We start from the raw sequence: 16,188 nt of genomic DNA, 5'->3' as shown, positions 1-16,188 counted from the left end.
CCGACACGTGACTGTGGCCAGACCAGAGGGCCCAGGGCACCAGGCCCCGCGGCCCAGCAGACGAGGGTGCGGGGATGAGACCGGAGAGGAGGTGGGTGGTCCATGCTGGTTTTAGACACTGTCGCCCGGGAGAGTCTGGGTTCACCATGAAGAACCTGCCTGAAGGGGGGACCCCCGAGGAGCAGATTCAAAGAAAATCATCTCACACCAACATTTGCGGGGCCTTCCGCCGGCCCGGGTTCCCCAGAGAGGGGCCGGCCGCCCAGACGTCTCGAGACCTCACCACGGGCTCCCGGCTTCCGCGATGGGGCGTTGGCGTCAACGCCAGGCTGTGCGGGTCTCGGCGGCGACTCCGGCCTGTCCCAGTGGGAGTTCTTCTTTCTCCACCTTCCTCAGGCAGAGCCCCGCCGAGCGTAGGGAGCACTGACCGGTCCTCCCGGGAGCACAGCGCAGCCTCGGAGCTGGTCCGGCCCCTGTGCTCTGGGCCGTCGGGGGGTTTCCGGAGCTGAGCTGAGGGACCTTGTGTGCTAGGTACTCACGGCTGAGCTGCGGAGCCTGCCGGGGACGGCCCGCGTGATGGAGAAGCGTGTTCTCCACAGTGGGTCCCAGACGGGTGCCGTGGCCATGGGGGGTGGGGGAGTGGGGGGTCCCCGGCCCACAGGCCTTTCGTACTTCCTGACAGAACCAGACAGGGCTTTCCAGAGAGCCGCGGTCTGCGTGAGCGTGCGGAGGGGATGTGGGCTCTCAGAGGAGCTGACGGAGGTGCGTGATGGGGCAGGAAGCGGCTACGGTTCCCTGCGCTGGCATCTCTCCCACCGGGTGCACGCCCTCGGGCTCGGGGGTCGGCGCAGCCCCCTGGTGGCGTCCTGGGCTGGGAGTCGTTGCTGGAGCGTTGTAACCAAACATGTGCTGACGGTGTGTCTGAGGACGTAAGCCTGCCCAGACCAGCTGCACAGTGCCGCCGGGAGCCCTCGTCCTCCCGTGGACGGTGTTGGTTTGTTCTGGGTCTTTAATGTGCCAGGCAGAGGGTACACGGCCAGTGGGCTCAGGGTGTGTTTCTTCGGTAGCGATTTCAAATCGTGCCACCTGCCGGAGACCCAGCTGCTCAGAGGGAGGTGTGCTGTCAGGTAGTGGGATGAGCTGCTGGGGCGTGTGTGTGTGTCCGTGTGTGTGTTGTGTATGTGCTTGTGTATGTATGTGTTTGTGCATATCTCTGTGTATGTCCATGTGTGTGTGTGTCCGTGTGTGTGTGAACTTGTGTGTATGTCTGTATGTGAATGTGTGAAGGTCTCTGTGTGTTTGTGTGTTCATGTGTGTGTGAGTTGTATATTTGTGTGTGTGTCCAAATGTGTATATATCTGTGTGTGTGTCCTTGTGTGTGTGCCTGTGCGCGAATGTGCGTATGTCTGTGTGTGTGCACACGTGTGCACTTGGAATGGGCCGTGGCTGTCAGGAGAAGGGGGGCAGAGCAGGGAGACCAGAAGAGACAGGACAGAAACGAAAGGTTCCAGCCAAGAAAGGAAAACACCCCCCGCCCGGGGCAGCTGAGCCTCCCATCTGGGCTCTGGGTCGTGTCTCACCCCCGGGAGGGTGTTTCTGGGCAGCTCCCCTCACCCCCGGCTGGGGGTGCACAGACCCGCGTGTGCCCCTGCAGCACCCACTGAACCTGGGAGCCCGGCCCTGCCTGCAGAGAGCGTGGGGAGGCGGGGCTGGGAGTCGCCCCACACGCGTGTCCCGGCCGGCGTGGAGCCTCTTCTGGAGAGCGGGCCGTGCACCCACCCTTCCGGCCGCAGGGGCTGCTCAGGGGAGGCCTGGCAGGCGCCGCCCGGTGCCGGGTGACATGCGGTGGTGAGAGCCCACGGCGTCGGCCCCTTGCTCCTGGGTGAGCAGTTTTCCCGGGAGGTGGTTCCCACGGAGGGCGGTGAGGACATGGATCTGGCGGGGGCTTTGCTTCGAGGGGGACGGAGAGCCACCTGCGGCCCGTCCTTCCCAGCATGCTCTGTGGTCTCGGGTGACAGCGGCGACCTCGCGGGCTTGAGGGTGGCGGTGAGCCCAGGAGAGAGTGTCCAGGTGTGTCGGTCAGACACGAGACCACCTCGCTGGCCGGCCCTTCCTTCCCGTCTGCTGTCACCGCTCCGGTCCGCAGAGAGTCCGGGCTTCCCTCACACCCTCGTTTCAGTGTCCCTGCCCGCGTCCCTTTTCGCCTGATGACAGAATGGTGTTTAACGTGGGGCGTTTGGGGACCGCAGGGAAGTCACGCGGGAGAAAATCGCCGTGAACTTGCTGCTCAGCAGCCTCCTGGCGTTTGTGTGTGTGAGTGTGTTTGTGTCGGTGCGGAAAAGTGCTGATCGTAGCAAACATGTCGTTTCGTAGCCCACTTAGTTCCCTAAAAATATATCGCGAGTGGTTCGCATGTTTCCTCAAACATCCTTCTGTAATTGCGTCAGGAGCCTGTCGCGGGGAAGGTCCGTGATTTGACTCCGTCTCTACCTGGCGACAGGGAAGTTGTTTTCCTTATTTTTTACTATTATCAATGATACTGTGGTGAACATCATCGCTGAGGGAATTAGGTGCAGAGAGCCACAGGTTTTCTGTTATTTCCTTGAAGACATTCCCGAAAGTGGATTTGACGGATCAAAGGATATAACGAGTCTGACCCTCTGTCACGGAGGGTAAAGTCTCCTGGTCGGTCCAGCAGTGTGTTCCGCCCACGATCGAACCCGTTCCCTTGCAAGCTCAGTGACAATGACTCCGCAGGTCCCCAGATGTGCCCCCCCCCCCCAAGTCTCACTCGTATTTGATTTCAGTTCGTTTCTGTCTGGTTACTAGTGAGATGTTTTCCGTGTGCCCGTTGGTCTTGTAAATGCATTCCGGGCTCTCACAGTAGGACATCATCCCCTCTGTACTTAGAAACCCTTGGAAAATAGTAAAAGCCCCCCGCCCTCCACCCCCGTCTCATTCTGTTTATTTCTGTGGACAGTTCAGGTGGGAAAGCGAGTTGTCACCCTCGGGAAACTGAAGGCAGGTGTGCGAGGGAAGCTAGGGTTGATCTTAGGAAGAGAATCAGGCTGCAGCTGACTCGAGAAGGTGTCCTCGAGGTACCTGGTCCCTGAAAAACCCGGGGTACAAAACAGAACCTACGCATTCTCTGCAGGTCATTGCGCCCAACGTGTCCTGAGGGTTACCTCGTGCCTAGTACAACCCTCCACGCCACGCGTTGTCGGTAAACCTGTGCAAGCTCAGCCGGGTTGAACAGACAGAGCCGGTGTATTTGAAAAGGTTTCTCGGGACTTAGCCAGACGAGACGTTTTCGTCTTTGGAGGCCACGTCAGTGCCCTGAGTCTTCTTCGCGACCTGTGAGCGTTGATGCGTCCTGGACGGGTCCCTGCCCTTCCCCTTCTGCCGACGCCCGAGCCCACCGTGAGGCTGTGAGGGCTCCACCGCACACGTGTCTGGGACCGCTTTCCACGTGGACGAGGACCCCAGCAGGACGAGGCTGCCCCCCGCACCCCTGGCGTGCCATGGGACGTGCCAGGTGTGTGCACGGTCCCGAGGTGGTTCCCAAGCCTTTGCTCTCATTGTGTCTGTAAACAGAGTTCTCAGGCAAGAAGACCCGCCCTGAATCAACGAGGCACAATGGAGGCCGCACCCCACTGCACCCCCAGCGCCCCACCAGGCTCCCCGGCCTGCCGGCGGTAACGACCCTGCAAACACTAAATGCCATCTGAGTGCATTAAGCAGCAAACTCTCTGGTGACATAGCAATTAGGGCCCTGAAATAGATTCGGTGCGTCACCGGAGATAAGGGCTTTGAGAGGTTCTGTTGTGATTGCAGTCTGTTCCTCCCACAAATAATAGGCTTCAAAATAAGAGGCTGCCAGCGCAGCCTTTGTGGCTCCGTCTCAGTGATGGCACGTAAATTGCCATTAATGTCCTCCGTGTGCTCGAAGCTGCCAGTCTCCGGGACGAGGAGTTGGCTCCGCGGCGTCACGGTGGGCCTGGAAATCCGGGCTAATTGCCTCTCCCGGACCGTCAGACCGGGGGCCTTCAGCTCCCGGCGTGGCGGTCGGCGGCCTCGGGGCGTCCACCACGAGCGGTGTGCGCGGCTCGTAGACCCGGCCGCTGAGCTCTGCGCCGTGTCCGCGTGCTCCTGCGTGAAGGGCGCCTGGACGGCAAAGCAAAGCCGAACGTCGGGGAATAGAGTGAAGGGCTGAGGGCTGTAGAGGGTCAGCCAGGAGGTCGTTACACTGCGAGGGCCGAGTCCTTGGCGCCGACTGTCCAGATGTGGCAGACGAGCAATGTAGTTGTCGGGTACGGCGCCTCTTCCCGCAGCATGAGTGTGAGCATGCATGTGTGTGAGTGTGTGTGAGCATGCCTGTGTGTGTGTGAGCATGTGTGCATGCACGTGTGTTAGCATGTGTGTGGGTGGATGTGTGTCTGAGCATGTGTGCATATGTGTCTGTGAGTGTGTGTGCATGTATGTGTGTGAGCGTGTTTGTGGGGGCATATGTGCGAGCGTGTATGTGTGAGCGTGTGCAGGTGTGTGAGCGTGTGTGCAGGTGTGTGAGCATTTGTGGGTGCGTGCATGTGTGATTGTGAGCATGTGTGGGTGGGTGTGTGATTGTGTGCATGTGTAAGTGCATTGTGTGAATGTGAGAGCGGATGAGCGGGTGTGTGTGTGGGTGGGTGGGTGTGATTGCATATGAGTGTGTGTGAAAGTGTGCACACACACCCACTCATTTCTTAGGTGCTGTGCTTTCTGAACCTGGGTTCGCTGAATGAGAACACAATAAATTGTGTTTTTGCACACCATGTGTGAAGTGCATAAGGAGATGTGTTTTGGTTTTGCAGGTCTGTGTGCAGAGGTTTGTCCAGACATAAAGTTCTCTGCACCAAGACGCCTCCATTTAGCCAAAGCAGGCGAGCTGAGTTTTCTTTGCCTCTGAAAAGTGAAATCGAACAAATCTTACGTTTTAACTTCCTAAGTGTCCCTGCAGCCCTCAGAGTCCCCGAGTCCGCGGGGTGTGGGGTGTTATGTGTGACCGTCGTGTTTACACTGTTAGCAGAAACAAGAGAGCCCCGCCTGCCGCTGGAAACCTAGCGTGCACACAAGGGCGGCCTGGACCAGACCACGTCCACCGCAGAGCCGGCCCCGCGGTCCTTCGGTCCGCTGCCAGGTGCTGGCAGGAGGCTGCTGGGTGGGTGTCGGCAGGGACAGTGCCGCGTCTGGACCGCGCCTGGGCGCCCATAGGTGGCACTGGCTGGAGAGAGTGAGTCCAGGTGCTGCCAGTGGACACGGACGAGGTCAGCCGTCTGGCTGTCCGGTCAGCCCGGGCTCTGCAGCGCGGTGTGGCCCCCGGGGGTGTGGGAAGTTAGGCCGACAAGGGACGAGGAGCCTGGTCCCGCCCAAACCCAGCTTGGCGAGGTGGACGGAGACACAGGAGGTGAGGTGTGCGTGCCCCGAGAGGCCTGCTGAGGCCGGGCCGGGGTCCCGCGTCTCTGCCAGCGGTGCCCACAGTCTCGCAGCCGAGCGGTTGAAACTCGAAATGGCCACAAACCGTGGCGGGTAGAGGGGCCACATTCGGAAAATTCACCTCCGAGCTCCTGTCTTCTAGCCTGAGGAGTGGGGTCAAGTGTCCCCGCTGGGTCCTTGTCCAGCAGCCAAAGTAAGAGGGTTGCTAGTAGGGTCGCACCCCAATCACAGGCATGACGGGCATCGGCGGACAGCCTGCCTGGGCACCGGGGCCTTCCAGAGCGCTCAGCTCTCCACGGTGCAGCTCCGGGACCTGACTGACCGGCTGCTCTGCAGACAGGTCTTTGTTCCCTAGATCGGAGCCCTTCGCAGCCCACAGGCCTGGCAGGACAGAGCCGGTCCATGTCCAGCCCGGTCTTGCTGAGTGTCTCGCTCTGCCCCAGGCCCTGCGGTCTGTCCCCGAGCCTCCCGACCGGTTTCTCCTGCCCCTCGCCTCACTTGTCCGTTTTCTGTCCGTCTTCAGGCTGACCTCCCAGGAGGTCAGGGCTCGCTCTCGGCTGGTTCCCGCGTGTGCACAGCTCAGTCCAGGCGGTCAGTCTGGGTTGTGGAGGCCACCAGCCTGAGACCACGTGTCTCCACAGCCGATGCGACTGAGATTTCCTGACATCTTTGCTGGTCCCCCAGACATTGATTAGCATCTGTGATTATTGACTAGCCAGGCTGTGCTCACGGGCTGGCAGGTGACCCCGAGGTGGGCGAGGACACGCCCGGGGCCACGCGGGTGCCTGGGTGAGGCCGGCAGAGGACGGGCTGCCGCAGAGGCGGCCTTGCGGGGGGCACGGTGGACCAGGATGCTTGGACCCAGGTTGAACACAGCCAGGTGTGAGGGGCGTGGAATTGGGGAGCAGGGTACTCGGGATGGATGGGGCAGGAAGTGGCCCCTCTGGTGTGGGAACCCCAGAGGAGCCGGGGGGGTCGAAGCATTAACCACAAGTGTTGAGTGGCCAGGCAGCGAGGTCAAGGACATCAAGGACATCGTGGGCCTGACGAGGACACGGGCCCTCCTCTCAAAGCCACTGAAGGTTCAAGCCGTCTGAGGACGTGGTCAGAATCATTTTTTGAAAGATCACAGCTGGAGAAGGGATGGCATGGGCCTGTTTCCATGGAAACTCCCCAGGGACTCATTCAGTCTTGTCCCTGAGGGGACTCTCACCCTTCACCGTGGAGCTCTCTTGTGAAGGCTCACTGCACAGTGCTGGGGACACATAGCAGGGACCTCGGTGCCCCCGGACCTCCAGGGGAAAGGGCTCTGGGATGTGACTGCCTAGGTGTGCGCGTGGGCGTGTGCACGTGGGTGTGCCTGTGTGTGCATGTGGGTGTGTGCACATGCGTGGGTGTGCCTGTGTGTGCATGTGGGTGTGCGCACATGCGTGGGTGTGCCTGTGTGTGCATGTGGGTGTGTGCACATGCGTGGGTGTGCCTGTGTGTGCATGTGGGTGTGCGCACATGCGTGGGTGTGCCTGTGTGTGCATGTGGGTGTGCGCACATGCGTGGGTGTGCCTGTGTGTGCATGTGGGTGTGTGCACATGCGTGGGTGTGCCTGTGTGTGCATGTGGGTGTGTGCACATGTGTGGGTGTGCATGTGGGCGTGTGCACGTGGGTGTGCCTGTGTGTGCCTGTGGGTGTGCGCACATGCGTGGGTGTGCATGTGGGCGTGTGCACGTGGGTGTGCCTGTGTGTGCATGTGGGTGTGCGCACATGTGTGGGTGTGCACACATGCGTGGGTGTGCCTGTGTGTGCATGTGGGTGTGCGCACATGCGTGGGTGTGCCTGTGTGTGCATGTGGGCGTGTGCACATGTGTGTGCCTGTGTGTGTGTGTGGGTGTGCGCACATGTGTGGGTGTGCCTGTGTGTGCGTGCACATGCGTGGGTGTGCCTGTGGGTGTGTGCCTGTGGGTGTGTGCACATGTGTGGGTGTGTGCACATGCATGGGTGTGTGCATGTGGGTGTGCACATGTTCATGTGCGTGCACACATGTGTGCACGCAGAGGGAGAGGGGCGATGCCTCTGCATTTCTTTGTCTTCCCAGCCGGCCCAGCAGTGCCGGGGGACTGAGCCCAGAGCACATCCTCCCCAGCCCTGCCGAGGTCTGTGATGCTGGCATCTGGCCGCGCAGACCGAGCTCCTCGCGGTGCTGACATCAGCCGCTTTGTGGCACCTCAGCGCATTTCTGGGCTGCAGATGAGTTTCTCAGTGCCAGGCTCGCTCGGGCTGTCACGTCCAGTGATGAATTCTGTGCATCAGCGGGTGCTGCCCAGGGGAGCTCCGAGGAGAGAGCGGAGGATGGGCCGGGCCTCCGCCCAGCACCGCTGCTCTGGGCTCGAGCCGGGCAGGTGGCCAGGAAGAGGACGCCGGGCTCGGTGCACCTCTGCTCGGTGCTTGGCCAGGAGGAACCGTACATGTCCCGTCAGCCAGGGCTCCGTCCTAGGCTTCCTGCCCCTCCTCCCGCAGGCCGGTGCTTGTCAGTGTGGTGGGCTCTGCCTGTCGGTCTGCAGTCTTGGGCCCAGTTCCTGGGGTGGGTTAGAGTCAGTAGTGAGCTACGGTGCTGACACCATTGGTTCCCAGTTACCCTGAATCTGTGTTTGGAAAGCCCAGGTGTTCGGATGCGAGATTGTGTCCCAACCTTGGGTCCGGTCACCATCCTGCCCCCGAGGGCCACGCTGAGCCACGCTGGAGCTAAATGTCGGGCTTCCCAGCCCAGTGTCGGGTCTCCCCTCGGGGATGTTTTACGGGTCCTGCGGGCACATTTGGTTTCAGACTCCCCTGCCCACCTGGGCCCTCGGTGTGGTTCCGACGGCAGCACCTTGACAGGGACGGTGTCCTTTGTAAAGGGAGTTTGCCTCAGAGCGTGGACAGGGATGTTGGGAGCAAAAGGAAAATCAGACGCTGATTAAGGGGACAACTCGAAGCTGAGTTCCCCGCTGAACGTCACCACAAGGCAGGAGGCAGCGGGAGAGTCGCTCCCCTGGGAGGTGGCAGCACGCGGGTCGCTGTTCCCATGAAGTTGCTGCCCTAGGGGCGCCCGGGCGGTTCGCGGGGGCTGCAGGTGGAGGGGTGCACAGCGGTTCGCGGGGGCGGCAGGTGGAGGGGCGCCCGGCGGTTCGCGGGGGCGGCAGGTGGAGGGGTGCCCGGCGGTTCGCGGGGGCGGCAGGTGGAGGGGTGCCCGGCGGTTCGCGGGGGCGGCAGGTGGAGGGGTGCCCGGCGGTTCGCGGGGGCGGCAGGTGGAGGGGCGCCGGGTGGTTCGCGGGGGCGGCAGGTGGAGGGGCGCCCGGGCGGTTCGCGGGGGCGGCAGGTGGAGGGGCGCCCGGGCGGTTCGCGGGGGCGGCAGGTGGAGGGGCGCCCGGGCGGTTCGCGGGGGCGGCAGGTGGAGGGGCGCCCGGGCGGTTCGCGGGGGCGGCAGGTGGAGGGGCGCCCGGGCGGTTCGCGGGGGCGGCAGGTGGAGGGGCGCCGGGTGGTTCGCGGGGGCGGCAGGTTAGGTGCGCCCGGGCGGTTCGCGGGGGGCGCAGTGGCGGGGCGGCCCGGTCGGTTCGCGGTGGGGCGGCAGGGTGGAGGGCGGTGGTTTCCGTGTGGCGTCATGTGGAGGGGCCGCCGAGTGGTTCGCGGGGGGCGGCAGGTGGAGGGTGCGCCGGTGTTCGCGGGGGAGGCAGGTGAGGGGCGCCCGGCGGTCTTCGCGGGGCGCAGGTGAAGGGTCTCCCATGGCGGTTCGCGGGGCGTCAGGGTAGGGGCGCCCGTGCGTTTTCTCCGGGGGCGGCAGGTGGAGGGCGCCCCGATCGGAGGTTCGCCGGGGCGGCAGGTGGAGGGCGCCGGCGTTTCGCTGGGGCGGCAGGTGGAGGGGCGCCCCGGGCGGTTCGCGGGCGGCAGGTGGAGGGGCGCCCGGGCGGTTCGCGGGGGCGGAAGGTGGAGGGGCGCCCGGGCGGTTCGCGGGGGCGGCAGGTGGAGGGGCGCCCCGGGGGTTCGCGGGGGCGGCAGGTGGAGGGGCGCCGGGCGGTTTGCGGGGGCGGCAGGTGGAGGGGTGCCCAGCGGTTCGCGGGAGGGCTGGGGGAGGGGCGCCCGGTTGACTCACGGAGGCAGCAGGTTTGAGCAGCTCCGTGGCCAGGACTACTTGGCACAGGCCGCCCGGCAGACCAAGGCTGGGGAAGTCTGCACATGGAGACCGAAGCCCAGCTCCTCGCTGTGCCCCCGCCAAAGGTCTCCTCACAGGCCAGGCCTAGGGTCCCAGCACGATTTACCTCTTCTCCTGGGTCCCCCTCTGTACTTCCCAGGGGTCTCCTCCAAGGGCGCCTCCTCCAGGAAGCCTTCCCTAATGCTCCTTGGACTCGAACTCACCGCTGTGCGACCGTCCTCTGCTGAGGACAGACAGCGTCCCACCCTCTTGTGCCAGGAGCACCTGGAGCCGAGCCTGGCACAGAGCGGGGACCTGGAACTCGCCCAGGGATTACCGAGCTGGGAAGGACCCTAGGAGGCAGCTGGTCAACCTTGTTCTCAAGGGGAACCTGGCCACAGAGGGCGGAAGTGCCCTGGCCAGAGTCAGCCAGGACTTGGGCCCCTCGGCCTGGGGACTCCGTCATCCCACCACAGCGCGAACATCCTTGTCGGGCGGAGGGGTGGCGCGGAAGCTGTCCGGAGGCACACGGGAGGCCCCAAGGTCATCTGGGGGTGGGGGATCCACCACCAGAACAGCCAGCGGAGGGATGTGCCCGCCGCAGGGACTGTGCCAGGCCCTCCTCGCCCTCCTCGTAGGCATCGCTGTGCTCAAAGAGCCCAGGCGCCGAGGCCTGACTGCTCTCCTTCTTCCCTTCCAGGCTAATGGAGGTTGGCAGGATGCCACTACCCCCTCATCCGTGACGTCCCCTACAGAAGGCCCTGGCAGTGTTCACTCTGACACCTCCAACTGACCTCCCAGCCCTCGCATCCCGGCTGACCCCGCGCCCAGCCGGGCGGGGCCGGAGGGAGGGCGTCTCCCACGCTGACGCGGTCAGACTGGAGGTCGAAGCAATCAGCAGACACATGCGTCTCCTTCCCTTCTCTTCCGTGGGAGCTACTTCAGCCACTCTGGACACTTCTTTATACTCTGTCCCCCTGTTTCTGGGTAGAAGCCACCCTTCCCTGCCGCCAGCGGCCAGCCTGGTGCCCGCCTCCAGCCCCACCCTCACCCTCAGCCCTTCACCCCGGCCCCGCCCTCCACCCAGCACTGGAAGATATTTTCGACAATTAGAGGAATTTACAGAGGAAAAGAACGCAGAGAATAATAAACGTGTTTGTATGTTTTCACGCTGGTGGTTTGAGGGGCCAGGCTCACCTCACCGAGCCCCTGGCACAGAGCCCCGCCTCATGCTCACCGCTCTCGCAGGGACCACCACATCCCCCCCCCCCCCCCCCCGTCCGCACGCTCCCCTCCCTCCCAGCCCCGCTGGGCCTGGGCACTGCCGTCGCCGGGCTCCTGAAGGTGCCATTTCCCGGGCTCAGCTCCACCGACCGATTCCAGGCAGGAGAGGCGGGGACAGGGTGCAGGGGGAGGAAGGCCGCTCCCCCGTCTCCTCGTCGTCCTGGGAACAGTTCCGGCTCCAGAGGCACAGACTTCGGGGCCAGAACCACCGCGGGACAGGTGTCCGTCAGGTGTGGTGGTGAATACCTCGCGGAGGAGGAGACGGTTCTCATCCTGAGCCTCAGCTAGACCTGTGCACACGCGCACACACGCACCTGTAGGCGATGCGGTCTCACACGGGCTCTGACCAACTTGGTCACCTGCCTCAGATACCTGCGTCAGTGACTGGCGTTGCGCCTCGTGAGCCCGAAAGAGAATTAGCAGCTCCGAGTGAAGGTCACGGACACAGAAGCGACACGCACCTGTGGCCACGCACACGCCAGAACAACCCCCAGGGACAGGCCGGTTCCCGGTGTCATCTTTCCTCACGCTCCAGGCAGCCGGGCACAGCACGGCGTCTGCTGTGGAGCGCTTGTGTTCTGTCCGTCCGCGCACTGGGCATGAATTGTCCAGGGTCTAGGGCACCGCGTGGGTTCTGGAGGACACAGGTGAATGAGACTTGGCTCGGGCAGTCTATCCCCCAGCTTTTTTGAGAACCTTCGCGTGTGGGGACGGGGGTGATGTTCCCAGGGAACCAGGGCAGTGACCGTCTTGCTCTGGGGGCATCGGAAGGAGGCGAGTGTGGCGTGTGTCCCGGAAAGCGATTCCCTTGTGTCCCTGAGCCGACGCCCCCCCTAGCCAACCCTGCCAGGGAGGAAGCCGGCAGCTCTGGCTGGTTGACGGCGGTGGTCAGATCTCGCGGTGCCTCATTTCTCCATCCGTACGATGGGGGTTGTTCTGCCGGGCTCCCCCAGGGCTTGTGAGAGACTGGAGGTGTCCTTCCCGCCAACCTGTAAACGTGAAGTCGGGGAGCAGGGGTCGGAGACGAGCTGGTCCAGGTGAGGCGGGGCGGCGGCTTCCCCGTGCTGACTCCCGGTCCCCGCCGGTGCCCCGCCGTGGTCGATGGCAGAGCCAGGGTCCTTGTTGCTTTTCTGGTGGCTTTGGTCTGTTGGTTGCTTAGAATAGAGGTCAGCTCCCTCACTAGCAGAGGTTGAGCCTGGTTCTCAGGCCGTGACCTCGGAAGTCCTCAGAGGCTGCGGGAAGGGGGCACCTGAGGGGCACCGGGAACCTGCCCCTGCGCTTTGCGGGGTGTGTGCCTGAGGCGTGTCTGGCCTTGGCTGTCACCTGGCGGGCTCCAGGCAGAGGTCGCGGAGGGCGCTGCGTGGCAGCCGCCAGCAATCAGACCCCGGGGCCTGTCTCCGCGCGCAGGCGTGGGATAGGGCCCCGCAGCCTGAGTGGGCCCCCCGCAGGGGCCCGGAGCTGGGAGGAAGGATCAGGTTTGGGTTGGATGGCGGCCAGGCCAGGTCAGAGAGAACAGAGACCAGCCCGTGGGTCCTGCCCGCACTGGTCACGGTCACACGCGGCGCTCTGTGCCTCCCACCTCCCCCCACACCACATACCCAGTGTGGCGCCACCGGGTCTCGGTTCAGCGGAACGCAAGGGGACAGCGCGCTGGGGTTCCCCGGTCAGCCCCCGCCCGGCCCTGCCCAGGACCTGGTCTCCAGTGGGCGTGGGCGCGGCGGTGTCCCTGGTGGCGAGGTGCCCTTGGTTCACCCACAGTAACTCCTCATGGCTCCCCCTCCCTAACTCCCCAGCGTGGGCGGCGCCCCAAGTGCTTGGCCCTGGCACCTCCAGGCTCTGCTGGCGGGTCTTCCTTGCTGGTCGCCTTTCCCCTCCCCTCCCCCCCCAAGTTGTACTTTTCTGCCCAGAAAAACCTGACTTCGATACCAAAAAAAAAAAAAGATAAAACTACAGAAACTCAAATTTAAGAAAAAACTTAAAAAAAAAAAAAAAAAACACTCCGCGACCCTCTCAGCTTTATCCGCATTTTCCATTGTTTCTTGCGACGTCTCGTTCTCCGTGGCGCTGATGCGAACATTTGATAAGGAATGTTCTTGTATATTCAGATAAAGGAAAAAAACCAAAAAAGCGGTCTGAATTGAATCGTGTTTATAAGGAAATTTCCGCAGGACCCTGGAGCACGCAGACAGGACGGGGTGCCCTCCGCCACAGCGCCCCCGTGCGGCGCCCCCGCCGCGCCCGCATTGCCATGGCCCACGCTCTTTTATTTTCCTGCATTTGTGAATTAGTTTAAGAATGCTAGACGAGTGTCCAGTTGTGCACACCCATTTCCTGTTCCACCGTGTTTAAAAGTGACTGTAATTCATTTTGTAAACTAAAAAAAGAAAAACGGGAAAAAAAAACACAAAAAAAAGTGGGGCTAGTGAGCATCATAGAGAAACAACCTAACGCGTTGTTATTATGTTTCTTAACTTTGAGACCCAGAACTGAGTTCTTTTCTTTCCTTTATTCCTGCTCTTGAAAATAGAACAACGACAAAAAAAAAATGATGTTTTTGTTTTGTGTTATTTTTGGTTTGTTTATGGGGGTGGGGGCTATTTTTTTTAATGGTCAGGATTGTGATCTTGTGTTTTTATTCCTTACTGATGTGTACAAGGTGATGTGAACAGCTTCTCTGAGTGGATGTCCCAGGGCTCACCTGCATTTGGGGTGAGTGACACTCCCAACGGGGTCTCCTGAGGCCGTTTACAAAGTCAAGGCGCAGGCCGGGGTCCTGTTCCCCTGTGGGCAGAGGCGTGCGCCTCGTGGGTGGTGAGTGTCCCCACACGGTGCTGCTTCTCTCTCATCCCGACTGATAGCGGCACCCTGGTGCCGGGCACGGGCACCGGGATGGGCTGGGAGTCCTGGTTTGGGGCGACGCCTTGGTGCAAAGCCGGGCCCGCTGGGTGTTTGAGCAGCTGTGCAAAGCAAATTCGTGGGGCGGGCCTCCCCCGGAATGGTTTCGTTAGTTCCAGGAGGAAAGAGGGCAGCGTGGGCAGGAAGACACGCTCTTCTAAATACCTTCCATTTAGCAGAGGACTGAGTGTCCCACAGGCAGCCGGCAGCTCGGGAGAAACAGAATCGAGGGCCGGGCAGCCCCCCTTGCCGGACGGCTGCCGCCCAAATGGCCTTTGCGTCACAGCCCGATGACAAGCTTTTCACATCACCTTTATGGCTTCGATCCCTAGCTCAAAGCTTTCTGGAACCTTATTTTTTGTAACCTTTTATTTTTCTTTCTTTTTGTTAAAATAAATGAAACCTTCACTGTTTCTCCCCTCTTCTCGCTTATTCCTCCTTCCCTCTCCCTGGGCGTCCTCAGTTATTTTGAAGTGTTTTCCTCTGGTTGTTGGTCCCCCCCCCCCCCGCGCCCGCCCCGTCCTCATTACTCGGAGTGTGACCCCGCCACGCTCTGCCCCGTTTCGGTTCGGACGGTTCCGCTTTTCCGCTTCTGTGAGAACACCGGCTCCTTCCTTTTGATTCCCACTGAGGTTTTGTGTTCTCTGACGATACTAACACGGTGTAGATTTCACAGTCTCCTAATTTGTACTGGTAATGCATATTCCAAATAAATAGTTTCTTTTGTTGCAAAAAAGTATACTTGTATGTTGCGTACATTTTGTCTCTTACATGCTGGCCTCCTCTTCCCCCGAACGAGGGCCGGGTCCCTGTGGGTTGTGGGTCTAAACTGTCACCCTAACCATTTTAAAGTCTGGGTGCAGTGCGGTGGGGTGAATGAGCTCACCCGGGAAGGAAGGAGGGAGGGAGGGAGGGAGGGAGGGAGGGAGGGAGGGAGGGAGGGAGGGGAGGGAGGGAGGGAGGGAGGGAGGGGAGGGAGGAAGGAAGGAAGGAAGGAAGGAAGGAAGGAAGGAAGGAAGGAAGGAAGGAAGGTCTTTTACGGGGAATATTAGGAGTGCTGCAGGAGGGCAGAGCACCCCATCCTCTGCTGGTCTGTCAGGCCGCCCCCACAAGCACCAGCTGGCAGTCGGGGAGCTCTCCACAACCAGTCCTAAGCCTGTGCGTCGGCTCTTGGCCGTGGTTCTGTTCCTCTTAGTCTGTGATTGGGTCACAGGAAAACTGTGGGACCCAAGAGATGTTTCCAGAGAAGGGACCCAGGTTAGAAGCACCCAGCTCCGAGGTAGGCGGGTGTTCGGGCACCAGGCCTGCACACCTCCCTGTGCGAACACACCTCCCGCAGTGCCTGCACTCGCTGAGCTGCCGGGGTCGGGGTCAGGGTCTGTAAGGATGTCGCTGTTTCTGACTGAACAGCTCAGCCCTCAGCGCCACGATCCCACCCAGGCAGTGGGGTGGAGCTTCCCGGGGCGTCACCTGCATTGTTCCCTCATTTTCCTGTGGGGCCCAGTGAGGCAGGTGTGTACGGAGTGCACTGGTCACTCAACCTCTCGGTGACCATTGATTCTAAGCCACAGAAAACATCATGGAGAGTCGATGGGGAGCAAGTTAGCGTTTTTATTAAGGGCCAGGCCGAGGGCTCCACGGCCTCGAAGGTCAAAGTTTATCTGCGAATGTTGGTGTGGAGAACATCGCCAGGGTCAGAGCAGAGGCCTTGCGTCCCCCCTTCAAGTTGAAGCATTGGGGCACCTGGGCTGGGGGTTGCAGGGGAGGGGTCCTGTGTGCAGGCGGCTTTAGGCCGCTTTCTTCCTCCGCTGCCGGGACATCTGGGTCCTAACTCACCACCAAGCTTATTACTTAGAGTGATACTAAAAGTGTTACAGCAAATAGACCAAAAGGTACAATGTATCAAATGCAGATCAAGCCTCAAGTAATAGCCTGAGACAAACAGTGCGGGTCACCGAGCCTCGTCTCCATGTGGTGATTCAGGAATCCAGCTCCTTCCACGCTGTGGTTCCCTGCCCCCAGGAAGGTGCCATCCTCCCCATAGAACCCATAGGAGGGAACAGGTGTGAAGGCTAACCTCCGTGGAGGCCTGGACCGAGACCTCCCTTCCTCTCATGTTTCTGAATGCCCGGGGCAGGGGGCATCTCTAGCTAGGCAGCCCCTTCTGGGCACTAACCCCACACAATATAATTTTGGAAAGTTGTCCATCTGTTACCCTGAGTGACCAAAAGAATAAGCAAGAGCAAAAGACCAGCCCTTGAGGCTGTTTCGCTGCAGCGGACATACTCCCAGGAAGACACATCTAGTCGACCTCCCAGGCTGGGCTCCGTCACTCAGCACGGAAGGTCCAGAAAGGGTTCAACTGCGGGGGCCAG

The 16,188-nt window shown here is 61.5% G+C and overlaps 1 protein-coding gene across 2 annotated transcripts in view; it reads left to right on the top strand.

The window, feature by feature from the left end:
• The window catches only part of PBX1 (PBX homeobox 1), a 206,084-nt gene extending 195,228 nt beyond the window's left edge, over positions 1 to 10,856 (top strand). Inside the window, exon 9 of one of the 2 annotated variants that reach the window (XM_036273128.1) lies at positions 10,335 to 10,856. In XM_036273128.1, coding sequence (XP_036129021.1) covers positions 10,335 to 10,427 — 93 coding nt within the window. In that variant the 3' untranslated portion in view covers positions 10,428 to 10,856. The remainder of the gene's footprint in view (positions 1 to 10,334) is intronic. The other variant, XM_036273129.1, reaches the window with a different exon arrangement.
• The last annotated feature ends 5,332 nt before the right edge of the window (positions 10,857 to 16,188 follow it).

The sequence above is a fragment of the Molossus molossus genome, unplaced genomic scaffold (assembly GCF_014108415.1).
Source record: "Molossus molossus isolate mMolMol1 unplaced genomic scaffold, mMolMol1.p scaffold_m16_p_20, whole genome shotgun sequence".
Classification (NCBI taxonomy): domain Eukaryota; kingdom Metazoa; phylum Chordata; class Mammalia; order Chiroptera; family Molossidae; genus Molossus; species Molossus molossus.
Note: the sequence above shows the minus strand (reverse complement) of the source record. Positions and strands in the feature narration are given on the sequence as shown.